At 46.1% G+C, this 27931-nt stretch overlaps 1 protein-coding gene across 1 annotated transcript; it reads right to left on the bottom strand.

Annotated features, from left to right (window-relative positions):
* Positions 1–123: 123 nt before the first annotated feature.
* On the bottom strand, positions 124–27931 carry LOC138521580 (keratin, type I cytoskeletal 19-like). Its single transcript, XM_069634523.1, has 8 exons — positions 27206–27931; positions 18782–18864; positions 17858–18014; positions 15569–15730; positions 15326–15451; positions 12135–12355; positions 9308–9342; positions 124–1366 (listed from the first exon to the last, which is right to left on the bottom strand). Exons 1-8 carry the CDS (start codon positions 27695–27697, stop codon positions 1344–1346), a joined length of 1299 nt encoding a protein of 432 aa, XP_069490624.1. The 5' UTR covers positions 27698–27931; the 3' UTR covers positions 124–1343.

The following is a 27931-nucleotide window of genomic DNA, read 5'->3' as shown; positions in this document are numbered from 1 at the left end:
TGATGAAATGGAAACCAAAAAAAAGTTTGCCTTTATAGGAATTTGTGACCCTGATCCCTTGTACACCCCTCATTAGGGGATCGGGGACGATGCCACCAGCCCTCCCAAAAGAAAGAACAAGCATTTTAGTTTGAGAGCACCCAGCAAAGGAAGTTTATTAGTTAGTCAAAACGTACATATTGACAAGTCCACCATCGGAGAGAAGAAATTATTCAGAAGGAGAAGAACCATAATCAATGTTTGCAAATGGTGGGATGTCCCAACTGTCTAGAAGACAGTGTGCGCGTGGGAACAGACTGCACCATTTCCCACTGAGGGAAATAGAACATCCCAACTTTTAGAGGCCTCATCTCATGGGATGTGCTGCTCTGTCACAATGCCATTTTTATTCTTTTTCTACAGCATCACCCCCACAATTGACGCTGAAGCGTGGCCGTTTTTAGGTCCGGCTCAAAACAGCATTAGATCCCCAAAGAACTTAAAATAAGTTCATTAAACAGAGAACCATTGGATTGGCACTATAATTGTTAGCGTTTGTGTTAAATGACAACGTGTCAACAGGAAGTCCTGGGTTGCAGCCCTTTCCCCTGTCTATAAGTAAGTCTACTTCCACTAAGCACATGATACAAATATTCCACTGCTCACACTCTATCTCTGCCCCTGGCTGCACTCAGCACGTGATACGAACTCTGGTCATTAAAAAAAAAAAAAAAAAAACATACCAAGACAGATCTATTGTATACTGGCTCTGCAAGCAATCCAGCCATGCAAAAAGCAGCACAATTCTAAAATGTTACATTCCACTAGCCGGCGGCGATCACGTTGCATTATTTCAACCTAATATATCCATTCATTTACTGCTTGACGAAGCTTTCTTCTGCTAAGTGAGGCCACGTTTCTATAAGTCAATTAGTGGTTTGTGTTTCAGTGTAAGTAAATCGAGCTCTTTTGAAAGTCAAATGATGTCATATGCGTTTGTTTCTTGTGAGGGCCACTTTACATGGACAGTGAGGGTGGGAGTAAAAGTCATCGCACTGAGACTTGAACAGACGCATGACAGGAATGCCGTGTCAGGTCAGCCAAGAAGCCTGCAGAGAAAGGCCTCTGCTTGGATCCGTTAACCTGGCACCTCACTACGGAAGATCGCCTGCACGCCCACGCTATACTTTCAGATTCAAAATGGCCGCCAAGTATCATATTCCATGTCTTCATGGGCGTCTTCTGGGAAGTGTCTTCTTGTCTTTTCTCATAAAGGTGTCTCCTCCTTCTTCCATTTCATCCTCCTTCTCTTTGGCGTGGTCTTTGAACTGGGGCTCCTCCTAATTCTCTCGGCGGTGGCTCCCTCATTTTCCCCCGCTTTTGGACCCTGTGAAGGTGAAGAAATTGGGGACTTTACGACTTTCTTAGACAGGACTCAGCATCTTGTAAAGGTGGAGGGAATGGGAACACATGACACAATAATACACATTTGTATAGTGTGTTTGTACCACTTGTGAGCGATGCCAGAAGGTAACTGTGGAATACAACATCCTGAATTCTATTTTGTTCATTTATGCCACACGCAAATAAGATACAAGTCTGCATACATGTTAAAAAGGACAGACAAACACCATTTTGGGCAGTAGCAGCGTTCTGTCGCCACAGACCGATTTTCACAACGCACCCCAGAACCATGATCGGGATAGAATAGAAAGCAAAAATATCAGCTCCAACACTAATTAAATCTGTGACCCCTATGCCAATGAAAACGTGCTGTCAAAGTGTTGACGTGAGATTGTGTTTCTCAAAACTGGAATTAAAATGTCTGTTCCCCTGGTCTATGTAAGATAATACATTGATGATAATGGCCTCCTGATGCTCTCCCTGTCCCTTCGAGATCTTCTTTACACTCCTGTGCCACCCTACAGACCACCCAGAGCCCATCAAGATCTTCTTTACACTCTTGTGCCACCCTACAGACCACCCAGAGCCCATCAAGATCTTCTTTACACTCTTGTGCCACCCTACAGACCACCCAGAGCCCATCAAGATCTTCTTTACACTCTTGTGCCACCCTACAGACCACCCAGAGCCCATCAAGATCTTCTTTACACTCTTGTGCCACCCTACAGACCACCCAGAGCCCATCAAGATCTTCTTTACACTCTTGTGCCACCCTACAGACCACCCAGAGCCCATCAAGATCTTCTTTACACTCTTGTGCCACCCTACAGACCACCCAGAGCCCATCAAGATCTTCTTTACACTCTTGTGCCACCCTACAGACCACCCAGAGCCCATCAAGATCTTCTTTACACTCTTGTGACACCCTACAGACCACCCAGAGCCCATCAAGATCTTCTTTACACTCTTGTGACACCCTACAGACCACCCAGAGCCCATCAAGATCTTCTTTACACTCTTGTGACACCCTACAGACCACCCAGAGCCCATCAAGATCTTCTTTACACTCTTGTGCCACCCTACAGACCACCCAGAGCCCATCAAGATCTTCTTTACACTCCTGGCCACCCTACAGACCACCCAGAGCCCATCAAGATCTTCTTTACACTCCTGGCCACCCTAGATACCACCCAGACCCCATGCTCTAGAGGAGGCTGTCAAATGCTTCAGATGAAGGGGGGCTTAGAACAACACATCTGCACTGATGCCCCCCTGGGTGTGCATCATGTCATCTATCTAGAGCTCACTGAAGTGCACACTCCGCGCGAGTAGTTAACTGATAGATGTTCAGAGTGAAGACCTTTTCATGCACGTTTCATCTCAATAAAATGCACCAAACAAGTGGATTGCTTGAATTGTTTTCTATCCAGTTTTTAATGTGTACTCCTGAGTAAACCAATATAAAAAGTGTCCACTTAGCTGTTGGTTCCTTTTGAATCTCCTCTCCCAGTTACTCAACCTCCTTAAATGCTTTATTTCTGTGTGTTGCCCATGGTTTCCCTTAGTCTTCAACCCCCCTCTTTTAATAACATGTTATGTATAGTTCAATGCAAATGTGAAAATGCATCATTTTAACAAGATACCTGTTTTTAAACAAATTAGATGGATGTGTACAACCTGCACTGAGTGTTATTTGTATGGAGTGTGTGTGCATTTAGTTTATTGTCCATTGTGTTGCGCGTCAATGGAAGAACTGTGCACAATGGCATAATTATGATCAGCTCACACCTGCAATTCTCTTTTTTTAAACTGCATCCATGAGCCGTGAGGGGCAATTAGGGAATTAATGCTGCATTTTGAACACATAGTTTTGACGCAAAAATCTCTTTATAATATGCTCATTGGTATTTATGATATAACAAGGCCTATACATCTGGCAGTGCAAAGCCTATCTCACAGGGGGAAATGTTTACATCAAATAAGGAAACAATGATATTGGACAGTGAAATAGTGCTAATGTGGATTGAAAATTCCTGTGCTATACAATGAAAATAAATATACTAGTGATTGAGACAATGGTTTCAATGACCAAGGTGTTCATGCTCACTGCCGAGTTGCAATGTACTGCAGCAAGCAGAGCGAATGTCCCGGGGCCATAGGACGGGCAGAGTCATTAGACACATGGCGAATCTCACTCTATGAACATGTATTTTTCACTCTACTGCCATTCTATGATGTATGCAATTCAGTAACGTCATGTGCCTTGTTTCATTCGGCAGAATATGCATTTCTTTCATTATGTGCTAGATAGACTTCAATCAATAAAAGATGGCTGTATTTGTCAGCAAGTGCATTGCAGTGCAGGGCATATGTATATTGTATAATGCTAAGTAATGATTTCAATATTTTGAAGTGGTTGTCACAACATGGCATACCATTTGCAACATAAGTCATTTGCGTTCAGTGGTGAGCATAAACAACTCTGATTATGAAATAATGATCTCACTGACTATGGCATGTCCTTCATTGTGTAGCATATGGGCATTTTCAATCTTTGATATCTCTATGTCACCGTGCACTATCATTGGTTCCTACTATGATATACATATGTGATCCTATCATACATGTAATTTACTGTAGGATATAGGTCTTTCAATGTGCCATGTGTACTTCTCAATATATTATACATAAATATATATATTTTTTAACAGGAATATGTTTTTGACATGTTGAAGTATGTCCCTAACAGCCCCTCGTAGTAAACACCTTAATTCAGACACACATGCCCACTGGCTGATGCAAATATCAAAGTCCTCCAACAAACATTATGAATCCTCATTGATAAAAACAAAACTCGTTTGGGGCCAAAAAACAACACACTATAAACCTCTATCCAATATTCTGTACCGCCAAAGGTATCGAGCAGACTGGGAGCCCTACAGATGAGTGGCGGACCAGTCGCTTTTACGCCTTAGAAACAGGCAGCATCTCCCAACAAAACAAACTGGAGAGTAAAAGTACACTCAACGAAAAAATAAGCACACATATTGCACTCCCCCGGTTTCCAATCGCACTGCTCTAGGAATTCCTTTGGGTCCGAAGCAACAACAAAGCAGTGCTACTAGAAAGAGCACTACTCTTATGGACCAAGTCTTTTAATTTGCATTAATTACTAGTAGCAAAGAACTATACATTACAAAAAAATGTTTATTTGAAAGTTACAATATATTTGTACTCATCTACAATATCTCCTATTGAGGATGGGAATGACTGCCCTACTCCCTAAAAAAAATCAATGTACTGCCAACAGCAATAAAATACTCCCACTTCAAACCCTGTTGACTGCCACAGATAGTGTTGGACTCATCAACCAATCAAATATGTACATCCAGGCAGCGGCTCATCATGCTCTTTGACAGTAACATACAGTGCATCTGCAAGCCCAGCGATATACAGCTCCTACTTTTTCCCAATGCGCAACCACACCACAATATACGAGATGAGGTATGTGTGGGGGTTTGGCACCTATGCTGACAAGTCACAGCTGTATCATCACTGCACAGGAAACAAAGATTCAGAAAGTAGTAATCTGAAGCTACTCTTCCAGAGTGTGAAACGGGATGAAGTTCAAGCAGCTCAGTCGCAAAAGCACAAACTGGGATGATATTAGGAGGCACGAGACACAGTACAAGCCCCGATCACCGCGTGACTCCCAACCAAGAACTAGAGTGATACAAGGAGACAATAATTTCCAGGGTACCACCTGAACTTTCCACCTTGGAAAATGTGGAAATTCTCCAAACTCTTCACCCCCAACCACCTTGTCCACCCTTCAGCCGCCCCCCGGGACTCCTTCAGGAAACTCAACATTGTTCACTTTACGCGGCCACACTGGTATGCTCGGTTGTGGTGGTAAAACTACACTTTGTCAGCACTGGCTTCTGCCTTGAGATACAACTGCAAGCAATACAGCAAGGAAGAGAGGAAAAAGAGTGAGAGAGAGAGTAGAGGATGGGAGGGAGTGAAAGAGTAAAGGATTGGCGTTGAATATCAGAAAGGGGGAAAGAGTGAGAGATAAAGCTATAGAGAGAGGGGTGATAGAGAGAGTGATAATGCATAGGCGGGGAGAGAAAGAAGACAGGAGGAAATGGAGAGAAGAAAAAGAGTGAAAGAGAGAAGGGTATGGGGGAGTTAAAGAGTAAGGGAGGCGTGTTAATGGGCAGGAAGAGAGAAAGAGGGTGAGATAAAGCTGAAGAGAGAGGGGTGAGAAAGAGGAAGGGAGAATGCAGAGAGGCAGGGAGAGAAAGAAGCCAAGAGGAACGGGAGAGGGGAAAAAGAGTGTGCGAAAGAGAGAGAAGGGGATAGGAGGGAGAGAGAGAGTAAGGGAGGAGAGTTGAAGGGCAGAGAAAGAGAGTGAGATAAAGCTATAGAGAGAGGGGTGATAACGAGAGAGAGGGATAATGCAGAGAAGCAGGGAGAGAAAGAAGCCAGGAGGAAAAGAGGAGCGGCACAAGAGTGAGAGAGAAAAAGGGGTTAGGGAGTGAAAGAGTAAGAAGGAGTGTTGAAGTGGAGTAAGAGAGTGAGCTAAAGCTATAGAGATGGTGATAAAGATAGAGAGAGAGAGAGAGAGAGAGAGAGAGAGAGAGAGAGAGAGAGAGAGAGAGAGGGAGAACATGCAGAGAGGCAGGGAGAGAATGAAGCCACGAGGAAAGAGAGAGGTGAAAAGAGAGAGGAAAAGAGAGAGACGGGGGGATAGGAGGGAGTGAGAGAGTAAGGGAGGAATGTGGAAGGACAGAAAAATAGAGTGAGATAACGCTATAGAGAGAAGGATAATGCAGAGAGGCAGGGAGAAAAAGAAGCCTGGAGGAAAGGGAGAGAGGAAAAAGCGTGATAGAGAGAAGGGGATGGGAGGGGCGAAAGAGTAAGGGAGAAGTGTTGAAGGGCAGAAGAGAGACAGAGGGTGGGATAAAGCTATAGAGAGAGGGGTGATAAAGAGAGGGGGATAATGCAGAGAGGCAGGGAGAGAAAGAAGCCATGAGGAAAGGGAGAGGGGGAAAAGAGTGAGTGAGAGAAGGGGATGGGAGAGAGTGAGAGGGTAAGCAAGGAGTGTTCAAGGACAGAGAAAGAGAGTGGGATAAAGCTATAGAGAGAGGTTGATAAAGATAGAGAGGGATAATGCAGAGAGGCAGGGAGAGAAAGAAGCCATGAGGAAAGGGAGAGGGGGAAAAGAGTGAGAGAAAGAGAGAGAATGGGATGGGATGCAGCTAGAGAGTAAGGAAGGAGTATTGAAGGACAGAGAAAGGGAGGGGGATAAAGCTATAGAGAGAGGGGTGATAAAGAGAGGGTGATAATGCAGAGAAGCGGGGAGAGAAAGAAGCCAGGAGAGAAGGGAGAGAGGGAAAAGAGTGTGCGAGAGAAGGGCTGGGAGGGAGTGAGAGAGTAAGGAAGGAGTATTGAAGGACAGAGAAAGGGAGGGGGATAAAGCTATAGAGAGAGGGGTGATAAAGAGAGGGTGATAATGCAGAGAAGCTGGGAGAGAAAGAAGCCAGGAGAGAAGGGAGAGAGGGAAAAGAGTGTGCGAGAGAAGGGCTGGGAGGGAGTGAGAGAGTAAGGAAGGAGTATTGAAGGACAGAGAAAGGGGGTGGGATAAAGCTATAGAGAGAGGGGTGATAAAGAGAGGGTGATAATGTAGAGAAGCAGGGAGAGAAAGAAGCCAGGAGGAAAGGGAGAGGGGGAAAAGAGTGAGAGAAAGAGAGAGAATGGGATGGGATGCAGCTAGAGAGTAAGGGAGGAGTGTTGAAGGACAGAGAAAGAGAGTGAGATAAAGCTATGGAGAGAGGGGTGATAAAGAGAGGGTGATAATGCAGAGAAGCTGGGAGAGAAAGAAGCCAGGAGAGAAGGGAGAGAGGGAAAAGAGTGTGCGAGAGAAGGGCTGGGAGGGAGTGAGAGAGTAAGGAAGGAGTATTGAAGGACAGAGAAAGGGAGGGGGATAAAGCTATAGAGAGAGGGGTGATAAAGAGAGGGTGATAATGCAGAGAAGCAGGGAGAGAAAGAAGCCTGGAGGAAAGGGAGAGAGGAAAAAGCGTGATAGAGAGAAGGGGATGGGAGGGGCGAAAGAGTAAGGGAGAAGTGTTGAAGGGCAGAAGAGAGACAGAGGGTGGGATAAAGCTATAGAGAGAGGGGTGATAAAGAGAGGGTGATAATGTAGAGAAGCAGGGAGAGAAAGAAGCCTGGAGGAAAGGGAGAGAGGAAAAAGCGTGATAGAGAGAAGGGGATGGGAGGGGCGAAAGAGTAAGGGAGAAGTGTTGAAGGGCAGAAGAGAGACAGAGGGTGGGATAAAGCTATAGAGAGAGGGGTGATAAAGAGAGGGGGATGGTGTAGAGAGGCAGGGAGAGAAAGAAGCCAGGAGGGAAGGGAGAGAGGAAAAAGGAGTGAGTGAGAGAAGGGGATGGGAGAGAGTGAGAGGGTAAGCAAGGAGTGTTCAAGGACAGAGAAAGAGAGTGAGATAAAGCTATACAGAGAGGTTGATAAAGATAGAGAGGGATAATGCAGAGAGGCAGGGAGAGAAAGAAGCCATGAGGAAAGGGAGAGGGGGAAAAGAGTGAGAGAAAGAGAGAGAATGGGGTGGGATGCAGCTAGAGAGTAAGGGAGGAGTGTTGAAGGACAGAGAAAGAGAGTGAGATAAAGCTATGGAGAGAGGGGTGATAAAGAGAGGGTGATAATGGAGAGAAGCTGGGAGAGAAAGAAGCCAGGAGGGAAGGGAGAGAGGAAAAAGAGTGTGCGAGAGAAGGGCTGGGAGGGAGTGAGAGGGTAAGGAAGAAGTATTGAAGGACAGAGAAAGGGAGTTGGATAAAGCTATAGAGAGGGGTGATAAAGAGAGGGTGATAATGTAGAGAAGCTGGGAGAGAAAGAAGCCAGGAGGGAAGGGAGAGAGGAAAAAGAGTCTGCGAGAGAAGGGCTGGGAGGGAGTGAGAGAGTAAGGAAGGAGTATTGAAGGACAGAGAAAGGGAGGGGGATAAAGCTATAGAGAGAGGGGTGATAAAGAGAGGGTGATAATGCAGAGAAGCTGGGAGAGAAAGAAGCCAGGAGAGAAGGGAGAGAGGGAAAAGAGTGTGCAAGAGAAGGGCTGGGAGGGAGTGAGAGAGTAAGGAAGGAGTATTGAAGGACAGAGAAAGGGAGGGGGATAAAGCTATAGAGAGAGGGGTGATAAAGAGAGGGTGATAATGCAGAGAAGCTGGGAGAGAAAGAAGCCAGGAGAGAAGGGAGAGAGGAAAAAGAGTGTGCGAGAGAAGGGCTGGGAGGGAGTGAGAGAGTAAGGAAGGAGTATTGAAGGACAGAGAAAGGGGGTGGGATAAAGCTATAGAGAGAGGGGTGATAAAGAGAGGGTGATAATGTAGAGAAGCAGGGAGAGAAAGAAGCCAGGAGGAAAGGGAGAGGGGAAGATCGAACCAGGAGTGGAAGGGGAGGGGGACTGCACACATGACTATGCACTGACTTTGCACTGCAAAAAGAATTTCTGCACAGTTCCATGAACCAGGGTTTGTGTCAGCAGTGCACAGTCACTTTTCAGCAGTGCAAAGTAGTGACTTAGTAACCAAGGCTCCTATTTCAACTTCTCACTTGCACAGGGACATGAATCGACAAATCCGTTATATAGAATGATGAATGTGGTTGTAAAACGTATGTGAACGTTTTTTCCAGGGCAAAGCTTGCATACTTGGATCTGAGTTCATGAACACAAGACAGCAAGAGAGACATGGAGAAAGAGTTGGAAAGAATAAACGAGGAGGAAGAGGGAGAGAGAACGAGAGAGAGAGAGGCTAAGGAAGTCTCTGAGAGAGGGAGAAGTGAGGGAAGGGGCAGAGAGAGAAATCGAGTCCATCAAGAGAAATAAAAGAAGAGAAGGGAGGAGAAACATGCTTACCCTCTTTGGACTGTGAGCCGCCTCCTCCTAATATCCTGAGGAGAAAAAGACAGAAACATGTCACTCTCATTTCCAAATCCTAAGAGTCCCTGCTCTGTCTATAAGTTAGATGTGCTGCTTGCCCTTAACTCCCTTTATATGATTAGCCATTGGAATTAGTGTGGGCATGCAGAACTAATGGCAACTGCTTGCTGCATACAGGGGAGGTAGACCACTGGGTTAACTCGCCTGTTGCATGCGGGCCACAAGTCGAATTGAAACACTATGATCCAAAGACGTTGATACAATGTGTGCCTAGCCACAGCTGTTATTTACTGTACTATGAAAAGCAAGTTCAATGTAATGAAAAATGGGATAGAGAGTTTCTTCCACAGGAGATTTTATTGAAGTAGAAGTCCTCGAAGTTTTTTTAATCAGATTTTGCCCCAAATATATGTGGGGTGCGAGCTTAGGCTAGTAACTAATGTAGGGGGAGTTAAGGAGGGTGGGCTTGTGGGAAAACCTACTAGTAAATAAAAAAAATGACATCGAAATCTTTTGGAGCAGTTGACATATAGCCAAATAAATAACTATAGCTTGCTGGCAAGCGCCTTGTATCCTCCGGGAGTGGGGTGGCGCCTTGAAATGAAGTCCCTGCGAGGGAGTTCTCCCTAGGAAAGGCAGATCATGAAAGTAGACTTCCATTAAGCGGAGAGTTGGAACTTCCCCTACCCATTACACACAGTAAGGAGGAGTAGAATTGTAGAGGCATATTGTAGACTCTTAGATTGTGCTGCACATAAGGGCCTCTTGGCATACAACCACTAGGGTGTTTCACAACGATAGGGGCTCACTTTTGGGGCCAGGCAGTTCAGGTTGTTTTCCACAACTCACAAACCACAGAGAGCTGTCAGCTGATTGATTGATTGATTGATTGATTGATATTTTATTTCTATCGCGCTCGTACACAAGTGTTTCAGAGCGCGACAAGGCAAGGGAGGGGAACAGGGGAGAACAAAACAGCGATCTTACTAGGCCCAGTGACATTGAGAACGCGCAAGTGAATGGGAGAGAGGGGAGGGGAAAAGTGCATGGAAGGGGGAAGAAGTGGAAAATGCAAAGCAGAGGAGAAACAGATAAATAACAATAAATAAATATTAAAGGCAACAAACAGTGCTAGTGCAGCCAGCAATTTGCATGTGCTAGGTTTAAGGCAGCAGACAGGGTAGGTCCAATAAGTGCAGGAAGAAAAAGGGATAGGGGCTGTATGGGTACAGATACAGACCCCAGTGCAAGGTGTGGCCCGGAGGCAGTGCAGGAGGGTGCCAGGATGAGCAGGTACCTAGGCCCAAAAGACAGAGGGTGGCCAGGTGCACAGTGCCAAGAGAGAACAGATCAGCAGGGGAGAGGGGGAGCAAAGGCAGAAGAAAAGAGGAAGGTCTTGAGGTGCTTCCGGAACCGGAGATGGTTCTCCTCAAGTTTTAGAGTGGCAGGGAGGCTGTTCCAGAGGGAGGCCCCAACCGAAGACAGAGATCTACCCCCAGCTCGTTTCTTAGAAAAACGACTGACCCAGAGTGAGTTGGAGGCAGAGGAGCAAAGAGCTCGAGAGGGGAGGGATAGCTGAAGGTATTTTGGACCTAGGCCCCAGAAAGCCTTGTGGACAATGCAGAGGGTTTTGAATTTAATCCTTGCATCCACTGGGAGCCAGTGAAGAGATTTCAGAGCTGGAGAGATACGATCCCAGGGCTTGAGGCTAAGGACAAGTCTTGCAGTCCTGTTCTGGATTAGTTTCAGAGGGCGGAGAGTAGAGGCAGGTAGATTTAGAAAGAGGCTGTTACAATAGTCCAATCTAGAGAGAACCAGAGCTGATGAGCGCATCAAGCCCAAATGTGAAATGAATGAAGGGTGGACTTGAAAACCTATAGTTGGAGGGGTTGCCCTAGTTGAAACAAGGACAGCCACTGGTCTAAATAAAGAAAGCAGGTTCAAGGTCAAGCTATAGAGTAAGACCCGCATATAGTTTAGCAATGCCCGCTATGGACCATGTTATTGGACGGGGAGGTCACCTCACGTCCACTGATGTCTGAGTGACCGGATGGCTCCACATCACCGGTGACTCAATGTTTCAAGTCTTGAACTTTTACTTCAGTCCAAATTGATCAACTGAGGTGGAACAAGAGTGAAACTCCAGAATGCAATAGGTTGGTAGCTGTTAAAGCCCAGGAGTGTGTCGTTGATGTATTGCTGATGTGTAGTCATATGTTGATGACAGCTCAAAAGAGACAATAAACATGGAGATGGCTGCTCAACAGCCATCAATGTTATCGATGGAATTAGGCGCACAAGTGGCTGCTTTAATTCAGGGTTGTCCAACTCCAGGCCTCAAGGGCCGAATCCATGCCAGGTTTTCAGAATACCCCTCATTAATATTCATGAGATAAATTTGTATGCAGTTTTTCTAACTGTATGCACATGTTTTCTTTTTCATGAATATTAATGAGGGATATTCTGAAAACCTGTCAGGATTCCGGTCCTCAAGGCCCGGATATGGACAACCCTTTTAATTGGATAGACGTTGGCATTCACTCAAGAAGAATTGATATTAAGGACGCCCTGGAAATCTAGACTTGTCCGGTTTAATGTATGGACTGGGTCGTAATGCATTATCTATGACTTCAGTTGGCACCACTAGGTTGGTCTTAGTTGCCACATGAGTCATATGCCAGGAAGTTATATTCATGGATATTGATAGTATCTATGCACCGCTTGGTCACTCCTTCTTTCTGTTACATACAATACAACTACTCTTGCTTATCAGTCCCATGCTGCAATACCAGTGCAAACTTACTGGGTGTCGCCGCCCTCGAGCAACTGGCGGTAAGTGGCGATTTCCATTTCCAGGCGGTTCTTGATGTCCATCAGCATTTTGTACTCTTGGTTCTGGCGCTCCATGTCGGAGCGCAGGTCGCCCAGCTGCGCCTCTATGTGAGATATCATGCCTTGGATCTGTTGGAGCTGGGCACCGTAGCGGGCTTCTGTTTCTGCCAGGGTTCCCTCGAGCGAGGCTTTCTGAAAGAGGATGAGCAAAGGTTTATCGGTCACATGACTGTAGAAGGTCTAGAACACTTATACTTTGTGCCAGCCCTGACGTTTCATCCTACCGCTTTCTGCTTACTAGGAGTTGCAAGGTCAGATTTATAGTCCTGCCTTTTAATAAGGGGTGAACTGTTTTTTGACATTTTTGTGAAATTAGGCAAGTTTATCAATATAACATAATTTCACAAAATGAACAGCTTTGGGGAGCATGTACAAAATTAAAATGCAAGTGGATCATTATGAGAAAAATATTTATGTAACTTTACTAATCTGCAAAACTAAAGTACGACATTACTATGGGAATTGCTGAAAACATCTGCAAGAGTATGAATTATTAGAATAGGTCACTTGAATCAATTTCATCGAATTATTCTATTTTCTTTCTGGTGGTTTTAATCTTTAAAAATATAATTTTAAAATCTGTTGTGCGTATTTTAAAAACATCAAGTGAAAATACCGTAACAGAGGTTGTCAAATTTTCAAAAATGTTTTTCTTATGTTTTATGGCTTTTTTCAGGACATTGTATAGAAGTATGGCACTTTAACTGTAGAGGTTTTACTTTCATCAAAACCCATTTAAAAAAAATAGCGATTTCAAGATTGAATGGGTGAAACATTAAAGTATCATGCAAATATCCCAAAATAAGATAATGATGTGTTATTCATGTAGCACCTTTATCCAAAGCGCTTTACAGAGCACATATTTACATACAATATCCCTAACCGAAATTGGTACTCATTTATCGACCTCGGAAATATGAAAGGCTGAGTTGGCCTTGCCAGGATTTGAACCTGCAGATCACGCTCAGATCGCAGTCCCGAGTGCTCAACCCGCTTAGCTATATTACCGGCTATGTGTGCAGAACGCAGAAGTATGGAATTTCAACTTATTTTGATTCGGAAAAAACAAGCCTACGTTTGCTAATGGGTAGAATAAAAGAGAATACATTTTTTTTTGTAGATTCCAAATACATTTGCAATATATATCAAGTGCCCAGAAAATTAAGTGTATGAAATAAATTACTAATGAAGGATACTATTAATATTGTTTGATTTTGGGTAAGGAAACCATTGCAATTCTTTTTTAGCAATTATACAAATCAATTATAAAATGCTTGGGGCAAAGACTAGTCCTGCTTGCTTGCATATCCCTGGCTAACGCATTGGGACAGCAAAGCAAGACTAGTCCTGCTTGCTTGCATATCCCTGGCTAACGCAAGGCCCTGTAGGTCTCTCCAAGTATGCTTGGCACAGCAAAGCAAGACTAGTCCTGCTTGCTTGCATATATCCCTGGCTAACGCAAGGCCCTGTAGGTCTCTCCAAATATGCTTGGCACAGCAAAGCAAGACTAGTCCTGCTTGCTTGCATATACCTTGCTAACGCAAGGCCCTGTAGGTCTCTCCAAGTATGCTTGGGACAGTAAAGCAAGACTAGTCCTGCTTGCTTGCATATATCCCTGGCTAACGCAAGGCCCTGTAGGTCTCTCCAAGTATGCTTGGTACAGCAAAGCAAGACTAGTCCTGCTTGCTTGCATATACCTTGCTAACGCAAGGCCCTGTAGGTCTCTCCAAGTATGCTTGGTACAGCAAAGCAAGACTAGTCCTGCTTGCTTGCATATACCTTGCTAACGCAAGGCCCTGTAGGTCTCTCCAAGTATGCTTGGGACAGTAAAGCAAGACTAGTCCTGCTTGCTTGCATGCTTGCATATCCCTGGCTAAGTAAAAGGCTTTTAATTCAAAGGTATTGTGGTATACCCGCCTTTTCTCATCGTTATAACAGATTAGCCATGATCACCCCTTATCGTCACTTGGTCCTTCCTACGTACACTCTATGCCAGTGCTTAAAAGGGGGCCAATTACCGACAAACGGCACTTTTCAAAAAACATGAAATTAGAAAAAAACATTTAGTGACATGTACAACAAAGGTTCTAAAGTTAAAAAGATTGGGCTTTTTATTTTACCCAATAAAGAAAAATGTATGTTATGTTGGATTTTTTTTTTTTTTTTTTTAGGAATTTTGCTAATATACAAAGCGATCCTCAAATTGTTTTAAAGATGAAGAAGAAGTTGTTTCATTGTTTGTATAATTGTTAAACACGATGAGATTTGTTTGTTTTTTACTGGCAAAACCAGTGAAAAAGAAATAAGGATTTTTTACTGGTTTTCTAGGAAACTGTCCTACAAAAAAGTGAAAAGGCCTTACTTCAATTTGCCAATTATAGCGTTTATGATGATGACGATGCTGAGTTCTGGAGCAGTGGCGCAAAGCGTGCGCCTGAAATCTGGTAATCTATAACTTCAGCTGAAACTATTATAGGATTTTCAATCCACCCTGAAGTTTTCTATTTGTTTCTATGTAGTGCTAACAACACCTGATGCTCTAACTATTTCAGGGGGTCCCACATCCACTGATCACATTTACCCCATGCTCCCTGGGGCAGCTGGGTGCTTGTTGGGGGCTCCAGGGATGGGGGTGGCGGGATTGTCTATTGTTGCATCCGGAAAGCTGTCCTTGCCAACTCGCCTCATAGTGAGATGATATAAAACGAGGTTCCAGTTTCTGACCTCCACAGAGGTCCAGAATCCAGAGAATTGAGGCAGGGGGTCCTCAACCGAATCACCCTAGCTTGGACATCTGCAACTCCCCTTGTTAAAGAGCAAGAGTAACGGATGTGTGTGTATAGGGTGTCTGTAGGGCACCCTATACACACACACCCATGTGTATAGGGTGCACTACAGGGGGTTTATGGCATGAACCTTGTAAGGAATCAATGGATGGCATTAAGGGCACTCATGCCAGTGTGCTTCTGCTACTGTGATTTTGATTGTTGTTTTGGTTTATTTGCAGAATTGATGTTTGCTCCTGAAGAAGGTCTGCAGATCAAAACACTGTTGAGCTTCCAACAGTTATCTCCAGCCGCACCCCAAAACCTGTTCACGTACCATGCTGAGTTGCGACTGTAGTTCGATCTCCAGGCCCTGCATGGTGCGCCGCAGGTCGGTGATCTCAGTCCTGCTTGTCTGCACCTCCTGTGTGTGACTGGCCACCTCCTTGTTCAGCTCTTCTGTCTAGAGGAAGGTAAGAACATTGTAAAGCAAAGAGAGTGGTCAAATCATACAGGGCAAAACTGAACTCAATATGCGGCCCTTCGATGTTGATTTGGCGGGTCATTGGCAATAGCTTACCTTGGTGAAGAACCATTCCTCTGCTTCCCTGCGACTTTTGTCAGCCATTTTTTCATACTGCTCCCTCATTTCGGAAAGGATTCGGCCAAGATCCACAGAAGGTGCGGCATCTACTTCAACGCTGACCTGGCCACCGACTTGGCCGCTCATGGCACCAAGCTCCTACAAAGAGACACATTATCAACTGATGAGATGCAGAGGCTGCCCACAGGGCCCTAGCCACCACTCATGACCCACTATAACTAATGTACCTAACTAATGCACCCCAATGAAACTAGCACCGAGATACCCAAGGCTTTTGTGTGCTGTAACAAATGCATAAATAAATATATAAATGCATGGCCACCACACCTTTATCACAGAGGACAAGCAACCCGTCCACGTGCTTTCTCAAGGAAGGTGGTGCATGCTAGTCAGACTTTCCACACACGTTGGGATGGGATCACCTTGACGTCACACAGGTAGGCATGATGTTATCATAGATCTGAATTGGCTTAACCAACATGGTAATCCAGTGACCTCCAGTAGACCAGTGCCTCTGAATGACCAGTTTGCCTGGGTAACAGCCAGTCACAAATCAGTCTTGTGGCTCTGAGCCAGTCTTGCTGGCGTATGGAAAGAATGAGCAAGTCAAAAAGTCTCCGGGTTTTAAAAAAATAGGGCACTTTGAAATTAATGATACCCTGTAAAGAAGTTTCTAAGCACTTCCACATTGCTGGGGAATGCGTGACTCACAGAAATACAGTAGGTTTTAAAGCTCAACAGCAAGGGTGTTGCTAGCTCTGTAAAAGATCAGGGTCTAAGCTGATGTCGGGACTGGCGGGACTCGGGACTAGCTAGCATGATGGTTGTAGCACTTGAGCTTCTATCTGGGGCTACAACCAAAAGACCCGGGGATATAGCCTCCTCAGCCCCCCTCCCTAGCAACGCCTCTGCTCAACATTACTAAATGCATGAGTCGAGACTATATGGCTGCAAAGAGGCTGCCTTAATCACTGGGCCTTGATTCTCAGGTGTAGCATTGACGATTAGTGAAAGAAAATGTGACTCTAGGTGAAAATGTCCCCAGGGAAATGTAGTCATGTGAACATGTAGTCAGCAAAAAGTCATTTTCAAAAATGTAGTCATCCAATACAAGCAATGCAATGTGTGAAAATGTTGCCATTACAAAGGTCCCCTAAAAAGCTGATTTCAAATACACAAAAGTACAAGGCTGTGACACTAGAATTGAGCCAGACCTCCAAACAAAACTCCACAATCACCCTACCTACTTTCCTAAACCTTGCCCTAACTCGAAATTACAGCCCATATTCTACCCTCTGCTCTTACAGAACACTAACCCTTCAGTGCGCTAAAACATTTTATTTGCATGTGACTCAATACAAAATAAATAGAAAACAGTGAACCTGTTGCCAACACCATCATCAGCTCATCACAAAGTACACAGCCCTTGGCTTAATCTAAACCCTTTCTCTAATACTAATATTAGTCATACGCTAACTGCAAGTCTACCACTTACCCTAATGCTTACTTTACCTTAAGCACTAAGTTTATCCTAGCCGCTATCCTACGCCAACATCACCGCCCTCTCCAACCTCCTTATCGCTTTCTTTAACATTTACCCAAACCATTACTCTATTACACCTAGACATACAATAACTCCTACCCCTAACACTTACTCTGACACTTAATCTACCGTAACAACAAACCAAACCACAACTTCTTTAGTCTAACCCTTCTCTTTACCCCACTCCTATCAAAATCCTAAACCAGGCAGACACTAAACCCTCATGAACCCTTGCAATTACCCTAGCAGCACTACAGTACTACAGTTTTGGGTACTTTTCAGTTGCATTTTTTGACTACTTTTTGCTTGTCAACTTTTTCAATGCACAGGTATTTTCACCCCAGCTTTTTCACTGACACTTTTATTGGCTACATGTTCACTGGATACCGAAAACGCTTGCGACCTAAGGCGTGTGAGATGAAAATTGAATACAATTGAGAAAATGTAAGGATTCTTTCTTTAAATCTATTTGGAGACCCTGTAGTAGGATTCAGTATGTGCCAATGTGCAAAGTGCAAGTTTAAAGCAGGGTTCTGCAACCTGAAGCTCTCCAAATCCCACACACAACTGACTGGGATAGATAGCGCTGATGGGAGTGGTAGAACAACACAACTGGAGAGCCGCAGGTTGCAGACACTGGTTAAGAGGCTGCGTTTGCTTCCTTTGCATCTGACCCCTCTGGGGGAGGGGGGGGTCCCTCCTGATTAAGGGACAGGTCCTACCTCCTCGTGATTCTTCTTGAGGTAGGCCAGCTCCTCCTTCAGGTTCTCGATCTGCATCTCCAGGTCAGTTCTGGACAGGGTCAGCTCGTCCAGGACCCTGCGTAGGCCATTGATGTCTTGCTCCACGTTCAGACGAAGAGCCTGCTCATTCTCAAACCTGTGCAACACACCCAAAATCAGACGCAGGGGAAAAACAAAAGAAAGCAAGACTCTGCGTGACAGTCTCTGAGTGCTGCCATTATGGACAACATGAATATAAAAAAGAGAATTATTGTTGCTTGAATTTGCATCTCCAAATTTGTGTACTCTTGAATTCAAGTAGTTTGGGATGAGAAATTAGTAAACTTTCTCCCTTCTACTCAGGGCCTATGTTCGCATCAGAGCTCCTAAAGTTAATTTTGAATTGAATTTCTGAACAAACGGCCAATGGGAATTCTTGAAAAGGTCTGATTAACTAGTCTTTGAAAGTCTTTGTGTCAGCTACATGCCTGAAGTAAGATGTGCTTTTCACTAGACCTACTCGGTTTTCGAATGATCTGCCCTTTTTTCGAAGCCCACTGTTCCTCTAAGTGTCGTTGGGTCTTCTAGCAGCACAGCGTTCCTGCTGCCACCATTTTACTTCCTTATTCCACCTTTAACTGTAGCCACCATAGTCAGGGATGAGGCCTAAAAGGACTAAAATGGCTGCCACAGAGATATGAACAGGTTATCAGGGCCTTAATATCTAGGTCAGTCTGGACCTTGGCGTTGAGCAAGGATGTGTGGCGATGCCTTCTCCCATCAAAATCGGCCATCTCATTGGTCAACAGGGAGACCTTTATGTGTCAAAAAGGGACCAAAGTGAACAAAAACTGCATTGCCACCTTTTCCTTCTCACTATGTGCCCATCCCTGACACCCATGGGCATGCGGGGTCCATACTCACTTGCTTCTGAAGTCATCTGCAGCCAGGCGCGCATTATCAACCTGCAGCACCACCTTCGCGTTGTCAACGGTGGCATTGAAGATCTGGAAAGATATGAATAAGCTATTAGAAGAGTATGGGAACAGTGTGGCATAGGTGTACTCTGCCCACTCCTCATTTGGCATAACCGACCACCCACCCCTCTATCCCTCCCAATCATATCCCTTCAAAGGGGGCAGTTCCTCGTCATTGGAGATCAAAATCGTAACCTGGTCTGACCCTGGCGGGTGGGACGGCACCCACCAGCAGAGTCGTAGTGTGCTGGTCTGGAAACAACTGTGCCGGTAGGTTTACCAGCACTGTTTTTTTTTTTCTGGACAGGCACACTCACAATGTGGCCCAGTGATTCCCACAGTTGCATACAAGTCATAGTACCAGCACTTCTCAACAGTAAGCAGGCACTCTGGGTTAGTGAGTACCTGCACTACTCAGTTTCCATTTAAAGCACTGAACGTTTGTAAAATATAAAAGGGCTTCTTTGGCCAGGTGTCTTCTTGCCCAAGATTTGGCAATTTCCCAAGAAAAGCCTAATTTTGCTCAGCCCTGTTCAGCATTGTTCTTTGCCTTTGAATGTTTGTCTTTTAATCAGGAAAGCGTGTGAAGCTCCCCACTCAGCATAATCAATGGAGGCGTTGAATGCTTTCATGGCGGCCATATACAGTGGATAATAGGCTACTCAGTAGCTTGCAGTGCGCATGCTGCACGTCACGTGCCCGTGAGTAGTTTCCTCTTTCACCCTTCTGTAGACACAGCTGCCTCAGTTAGCCTTGAACCCCGCCCACAGGCGTCTTGTGCAGAGGAACGGGACTGTTTACAAAGCATCCACCAGAGATGGATTGTCAGGCACTCCCTTTAATAATGACTGAACTATGTAAACTGCAGTGTCAGCCCCCCCTCCTCATCTTCCTAACAAGGCACTGGAAGGTAGCACACACATATCTGCAGCAAGCACTCAAACAACATATGGAGGCTCAGATTCGTATACAAGGTAGGGCCTGAGTGGGCAAGGCCCCCCATAATATGTAAATGCCACTCAGAAGCACTGTGTGGGAATTTACAGATGTTAATGCTGCTGCGGTGGGCCCAGCTACCTTAGCTTCAGGTCCCATTTGTTAGACAATCCTGGCTACGCCTCTGGTAAGTCTACCCTCACCATAGTCCCCAAACACAGGAATACATCACACAGACCGAGAACTTTTTTTGATTGGAAAACACATTTTACATTTTATTGGAAAAAAACACATGGGGGGGGGTCATTACAAGTTGGGCGGTAAGGGATACCGGCCACCGGTAAGGAGACCGGTGCCGGTAATCCCTTACCGCCCAATTCTGAGGTCCCTTAGCGGGACCCGTAAAGGACATGTGGTCTGACCACACGTTCTTTACGGGTCCCGCTAAGGGACCAGGGCGCTAATAACGGGCCTGCTATTCGCGAGCCCGTTATTAGCTCCCTCCCCATTCCATTGAGCCCTAATGGTTGGTTCAATGAGGACTTACCGGTCCCTCCAGGGTTGGAATGTACCGGTAAATCCCCATTGAACCAGACCGGTGCCGGACCCGGTATGGAGGCAGCCATGGCGTAAATAGCACCATGGCTACCTCCAATCTCAGAATGAGGCCCATGGTCACGTTCTTGGAATCATCCTAACGGGCAGTCCTAGCCCTGCTCAGGCCACAAGTATGCCTTGCCCCAAAAATGATTTTCGGGGTGGCTCAGTGGCCAGTTTGGCATGACATGTTAACCCCAGCTTTACCTGTCTATCATGGGCCTGCCTATCAGCGACTGTGCTAAGGTTGCCTACAGGATATCCCACCTCTCATGACAGCAATCATCCAGCCAATGCGCATGCGTGTTATTGTCACACCTGGACCATGCTTTGTCCTGCAGGAACCTCCCTTGCTCTTCCGTCCTTGGCTCCAGTGGTAGAAGTGTACCAAGAAAAGTAGTGGTACTATGGCCTCAGCAAGGGACGAAGTAGGCTAGAAAGTAGCAACAGGCAATACATTTTTCATTGGTTGCAGCCATGCTGCTTGACTGCTCATTGAGTTGAAACATATTTTACTTCAGCTGTAACTGCTATTGGGTGGTAAATTAGAGAAGTGTGATTTAACTTCAAAAAGAACAGTTCCGGAATGGTGAAAACGGTTACAAAAAGTAGTGGGACTGTTACGAGTAACAAATAAAAGTAGTGGAACGCAAATCCCGGCCGTTCCCGCTCACTTCGACCACTGCTTATCTCGGAGATACAATGAAGAAAAGGGTAGGGCCTGGCCTGTGCCCCGCTCACCCAAACTGACTGAGCTGCTTGACTGCACTTGAATAGGCAGCTGCTCAAATATTTGCTGTCCGCCTTTTTGTATAATTTCTTTATTCCTGAAGGAACATTGACAGGGTGAGGCCAATGGGTAAACAGTGAAACTTTGTGAGCCAATCAGATTGAGTGATGGTAATCTGGGATACAGAAAGGAAGTGAAGTCAACAAAGCCTGGGATGTGGGATGTTTGCTCTCGCAATTGTGTGTTCTCTGGGCGCGCCCGATGCACACGGCGGGAAATGTGTGAGCAAACCCCAACGTTGCAAGAGCAACCAAGAAACCTGTGATCCGTCATCACTCTTATCATAGGAGGATATCGAGGGCAGATAAGACCCGCTCGATCATTTACACTATAGATGTAGTCTCCATCTCTGTCTTTTCTCCCACTTCATGATTACACCAGATTGACTCTAACTAATGATAACATTTCCCATCTAGCCAGACTTGCTCCTTTCCTGTTCTAGATAGGGGACTCTTTTTAGTCTCCAGATCTGTCTTTTCTCCCACTTCATGATTACACCAGATTGACTCTAACTAATGATAACATTTCCCATCTAGCCAGACTTGCTCCTTTCCTGTTCTAGATAGGGGACTCTTTTTAGTCTCCAGATCTGTCTTTTCTCCCACTTCATGATTACACCAGATTGACTCTAACTAATGATAACATTTCCCATCTAGCCAGACTTGCTCCTTTCCTGTTCTAGATAGGGGACTCTTTTTAGTCTCCAGATCTGTCTTTTCTCCCACTTCATGATTACACCAGATTGACTCTAACTAATGATAACATTTCCCATCTAGCCAGACTTGCTCCTTTCCTGTTCTAGATAGGGGACTCTTTTTAGTCTCCAGATCTGTCTTTTCTCCCACTTCATGATTACACCAGATTGACTCTAACTAATGATAACATTTCCCATCTAGCCAGACTTGCTCCTTTCCTGTTCTAGATAGGGGACTCTTTTTAGTCTCCAGATCTGTCTTTTCTCCCACTTCATGATTACACCAGATTGACTCTAACTAATGATAACATTTCCCATCTAGCCAGACTTGCTCCTTTCCTGTTCTAGATAGGGGACTCTTTTTAGTCTCCAGATCTGTCTTGGCTCCAGTTCTGCTGTCGCCCTGCGTGCCACCCTCTTCCCTTCGTCCAACCACACTCCACACAGCTTCACTACTCCAGCCATACAGCACTCTGTTGTGTTTTTGGTGCAGAAAAACCAAGGCTTTTCTGGAATGGCCCGGTTGTATTTGAGGGGTTCGACTACAAATCGGATATTGGCTTTACACAAATATTACAGGTATACAAGTTAAAGTCAATGCTGAAACTAAGCCTTGCCATCAGTGATATTATTTTCCAAGTAGAAGGCACCCACCAGTGGCACCCACCATAACACAAAATGGCAGCCATTCCCCCTTGAAATATGCCCCCTGGAGTGTCCCACCACCCAGAGTTCTACACAGGTTTGGGGTTTGGTTCGAGGGTGGGCCGGTTCGATAGCTCATAGGTTAAGTGCTTGCCTCTGCACATTTACATCTTGGCAGGGCTTTATCTTCCAAATTCTATTTATCGAGAGCAACGAAACTGGGTAAACTTAACAGGTTTTATCACAGCGCTTAGAAGAGGGAGTAATATAGCATGAAGCATTTAAAAGTAACATTATTTTATTATTATTATTTTTGTTATTATTTGTATTATTATTATTATTATTAGCATGTTACTCCTTTGTAAGAAACATACAACTGATGTGTAATAAGAAAAGATATAGCAGGAGACCAAGTGGGGTCTGTTTTCTTAAGTATTATGATACCTAAGATCACATTCGATATGTTTCGATTTAAGGCCGGGAGTCATTCTTGGTGAAACAAAATGGAGCAAGGAGCACATGCAGTGAGACCTAGGGGTTCTTTCTGTGACCCAGCCCCTCCCGCACCCCAACATGGACATCTTGTTTCGAATGTTTGCCCCCACCCGCCGCCTGCACTATTCGGAAGCGTCCAGCTGGAGAGGCGGCTCATTCCTGCTCTAAACGTCACACGCCGCCGTGGCGGACGTCGTTGTCGGCATCCTGGGTAACTCCCTGTGTTATTGGCTTTTCACTCGGAAGTGTAAAGTGATGAAGGAGCGAGGCAGGGGCTGCTCTAGGAACGCTGGCCATGAGCCAGAGCAGACTTGTGTTATCGGGGAAGGAGAAGGGACATGAGCGTGGGGATGAGGTGGTATATGCTGCAATTACTAGTAACAGTAGAACTTGGCGTGGTGTAGATGCACCTCCCCGTCTTGTCTATTGTGTCCTTTCTGTTTGCCCATGTATCTAGCTATCTACCTATCTGACTGATTATCTCTGTATCTTCGCTCAGCACCTCCGACATCAGAATGCAACTAAGTCCCACGACAAAAATCCGGTCCAGCTGGAGTCTCTTGATATGCTATGATAGTTTATGTATATAGCGTCTATACACAATGTGTTTCAAAGCGCTTCAAGGCAAATGAGGAACAAAGGAAAATACAATGACATTCATACAGGCCATGAACAGTAAGGATGTGAAGTTAACTATCGTACTCGGCCTGACGACATTTCAGATAGTGCAAGAGCTAAGACATAGATAAGGAAGGGAGGGGGAGAGTGGGAAGGAAATGGAAACAGGCAGGTGACTAACGTACTAGGCCTGACGACATTTCTGGTAGAGCCGGAGAAAAACAAAAGGTGAGGGAGAGGGGTGCAGAAAGGGAGGGGAGGAACAAAACAAGCCACTATCATACTCGGCCTGACGACATTTCAGATAGTGCAAAATCTAAGATATAGATAAGGAAGGGAGGGGGAGAGTGGGGAGGAAATGTGACTATCGTACTAGGCCTGACGACATTTCAGATAGTGCCGGGCGGGGGTGTTGGAAAAATGCAAGTAATGGGAGGAGGGAGGAGACAGACAAGGTTGCTATCATACTAGGATCAGGGACAATTCTGATAGAGTAAGTGCATAGAAGGAAGTAAGGGGAGGAGGGGAGGAGGGGAGGAGATAGGAACAGGAAGACAGGGAGAGGAGGAAAGAAGAGGGAGTAAGCAGTCAAAAAGAGTGGAGAAGCAAGAGGGGAGAGTGAATACAATTGCAGAAGTCAGCAGTAACACATAATGCTGCAAGCATGGATACAAGATGAACATGGGAACAGCATGATTCAGGGCCACCATGAGAAAGGGTGACGCACCGTGAATCAATGAAGTCCATAAAAGTCAAATCCAGCATTGGCCACAAGACGGTGATGGTGAAACCAGAATGTATCTGGACATACTCCTGCAGGAGTCAGCTGGAGGAGCGAGGGCAGGGGTGGGGTAGCGGGGTAGAAGAATCAAGCCAAACAGGCAACACCTGTGTGGGAGAAAGGGCCTCACACACACTCCTGACCACTGCCCAGCACCCATCTGCATGCCTGCTGGACATGGCTAGCTTACCGGGGCTCGGCCATCCCACCCAACATCACTTTGGCCAAATGCACACACAGATTCTAAATTTATCAGACAATTTTTCCCAATCCTCGGACTTTGGTCCCCCGAGTGCGTTCACCCAGAGCTCTTTGAGACCATATCAATGGGATAAAGGTGTTATACAAATGACAAATGCCATTACATATGCATCTAGCTATCTACATATCCGTCCGTTTGTCTTTCTATCTTTCTATATTTCTTTCTATTGCTCTATGTATCTAGCTAGTATTCTAGCTTTGCATCTAATTACCTGGCTATCTGTTATCTGGCAATCTGTCTAGCTAGCCAGCTTTTAAGCCTTCCATGCAACCCTCTCTCTCTACCTATCAAGCTTTATATGTCCCCTTGTCCACCCATACATTCTGTGTGTACAATGTACTGCCACAGCCTTGCCTCGTGCACATATGTTTCAGTGCAATTGCTTACCTTTTTATTAGCATCCAACACCCTCACCCCTATAAATGCTCATACGTCCATAAAGGTGATTTGCGTTGCAGTGCGTGCTAAACAAATGCACGATACCATAACGTAACGTTTACGAACATTCAGGTGCCTGCCGCGCTGCGGATATGCAGGTGGTGGCGACAGGTGCAGAGGTAACGGGTGCTCGCCAGGCAGTGGAGAGGATGAGCTGAGCGTCCCCCGGGGCGCTAGGCGGAGGCTGCAAAGTACTGTACGCTGTGTTCTCCTCCCTCGCACACCACCTGTTTGCAAACTCCTGCATCATTGATTGAGTTCACAGCATTTCAGGGCCGGCCCAAGAGGTACTGAACACGCAGTTTCAACCCCCAGCTGCCCCCATAATCCCCTTACCCCTACCACCTAGGTGTGGACTGGAAGCCAAAAGAGGCCCTGGAAATAATTTTCAAAGTGGCCCTGTATTACGCATTTTCAGCAAGTCCAATGCTTTTCCTATGGAAACGCCTCCCAAAAGAGGCCCAGGGTGCAGAGGCCTACCGGGAAATCTCCAGAGTTCCCTATAGGCCAGTCCACCCCTGCTACCACCTCCCCACCCGCAAAGAAGGAACAGTTTATTATGATGGAAGTAGCACCCGACAGAGTGGGCAATTTATGGGCTTGGGGACCAGGAGAGGTGACAGGTGACATCCAATCCCAGCCACCCCCTGCCTTTTGGCGACACTGTGATCCTGGGCAAATTACTGCACCAGTTTTGCGCTTAAGCTTACCCACTTTCGGCATTCGAAGCTTAGACGTTAGAGCCCTGTCAATTATAAATGTTAACCAATGATGAACTAAATTCTACTTTTCATTGTTAACCACCCAAGTATCAGAGACAGAGCCTATCCTGTCTGTATTACAGACCGTGGCTTTACTGCAAAGTTTTTCTTGCAGCAGGTGCATTGACCTTTTGAGCTATAATGCCGACAAAATCTGCGTGGGACCAATTTCCAATGAAACAACCACCAGACATGCACATTGTGAGGTGTGCAGTGGTAGGTTTGACAGGCACCTTACACACCCGTTCCTACATGCTGAAGCAGCTTGCATACTTTTTTTTGAGTGGGGCAGTCCATTCCTGCAAACAATAGAGACACCCATATTTGGGCACACAACCCGCACGCCTGTGCTTTCCACAGATCACACACGCATTCTAAACTCCTCTGACGAATCTCCCATTCCACAGACTTGGGTCCCCCGAGGGTGTTCACCTACAGCGCTTTGAGGCCATATAATTGGGAAATAGGCGCTACACAAATGTCATTTTACATTAATTACATCCTCAGCCAGCAATACCTAGGCTGCGCACTCTGCTGTCGCATCAAGGTCCTCACTTTAGGTTGCCTTACCGCACTACATACTGGTAACTTAAGTTTTTGCACTATTGTTTATCTCTGCACACATGTTTCGTGTAACACGTTCTTGAAAGCAGGGTTTTGGTAAATTGGAAAGACACAAGAAGGTAGAGTCACTGTCAGACACATGATTCTCTCTTAGCAAAATGGGACCGCAAAATGCATGCACTGGGAAACAGTCTCTCTTTAGCTCCCGAATTCAGTCCCATTATTTTCCTTTGCATTATGGAACTTGTAGTCCTGCTTTCATAATGGGCAAAGCAAAACTGCAAGTATCAGAATAGAACGAATTACACCAGGGCTGGATGATGCAGTGGCCTGTCCAGACTCTTTTGACTGCGGTGGCCCAAGTGGGGGCTCTGAGTTATGCAGGGGTGGCATGAAGTACGAGCGCACACACAGATAATGATCATAGTTTAGGATAATTAGGTGGCACCTGGGTGGCCAGATTCATGAGGTAGCGTGTACCACCCCAGGCCACTCCCTGGACACGCCACTGGCGTGGTCTACTCAAGTCTGGCCTGGCGCCGCCTGAGAGCTCTTTTATATTGTGGTACTTGGTGCCACTGTGCATGATGGTATCTCATACACTTGCCAGGCACCGGACATGCCAAGCGATTGCAAGATACCAATAGTCAAGTCATACAGTGAAGGCTGCCCTTGGGGTAGGGACCCTTGACATTACCCCTCCTCAGTTGGCTTCCCAACACCTGAGGTTGATGTTGGGGGATCACCCACCAGCACATCCCATCATGCCGCGCAGCGGTAGGGTTCTTACCTTTTCCTTCAGCTCTTCGATGGTCTTGAAGTAGTGGCTGTAGTCGCGAGTGGGACTGGGGCCCTGCTTCTCGTACCATTCGCGGATCTTCTGCTCCAGGTCGGTGTTGGCCACCTCCAGCGAGCGCACCCGGTCCAGGTAGCTGCCCAGGCGGTCGTTCAGATTCTGCATGGTCTCCTTCTCGCTGCCACCCAGGAGGCCCCCGCCGCTCACACTGACACCCCCAAAACTGCCCCCAAAGCCAGCGCCACCGCCACCGCTGCCGAAGCCACCACCATAGCTGCCGCCACCACTACTGCTGCCAAATCCCCCACCATAGCCACCGCCCTGGCCACCCCCGAACCCAGAGGAGACTAGCCTAGCTGAGGAGACGGTCACCCCCCCATAGCCCCCATGAACGCTTGGGGCTTTGTAGAAGGCGCGGGAGCCCATGCCCCCGGGTCCCCTTTGCGAGCTGGAGGTGCTCTGCCTGAAGCTGTAACTCGACGACATGGCGGACTGGGGAGGATCGAGTGTTGGCAACTGAGAAGCCCAAGTCGCTCAACACAGTACGGTCTGGAGTGCGGGAGAGGTGCGAGCCTTCCTGGACTGGGGAGCAGGAGGAGTGCAGCCGCTCCAAGCTTCCTTCCCCTTTTATGCAGGCGACCGAGGGTGTTGTCAGAAAAGAGGAGGCTATCTAAGCTCCATGTGCAATTAAACCGGCCCTTGTGTTCATGCCAACTTTCT

The sequence above is a fragment of the Ambystoma mexicanum genome, chromosome 13 (genome assembly GCF_040938575.1).
Source record: "Ambystoma mexicanum isolate Mex_15411 chromosome 13, UKY_AmexF1_1, whole genome shotgun sequence".
NCBI classification, from domain to species: Eukaryota; Metazoa; Chordata; class Amphibia; order Caudata; family Ambystomatidae; genus Ambystoma; species Ambystoma mexicanum.
Note: the sequence above shows the minus strand (reverse complement) of the source record. Positions and strands in the feature narration are given on the sequence as shown.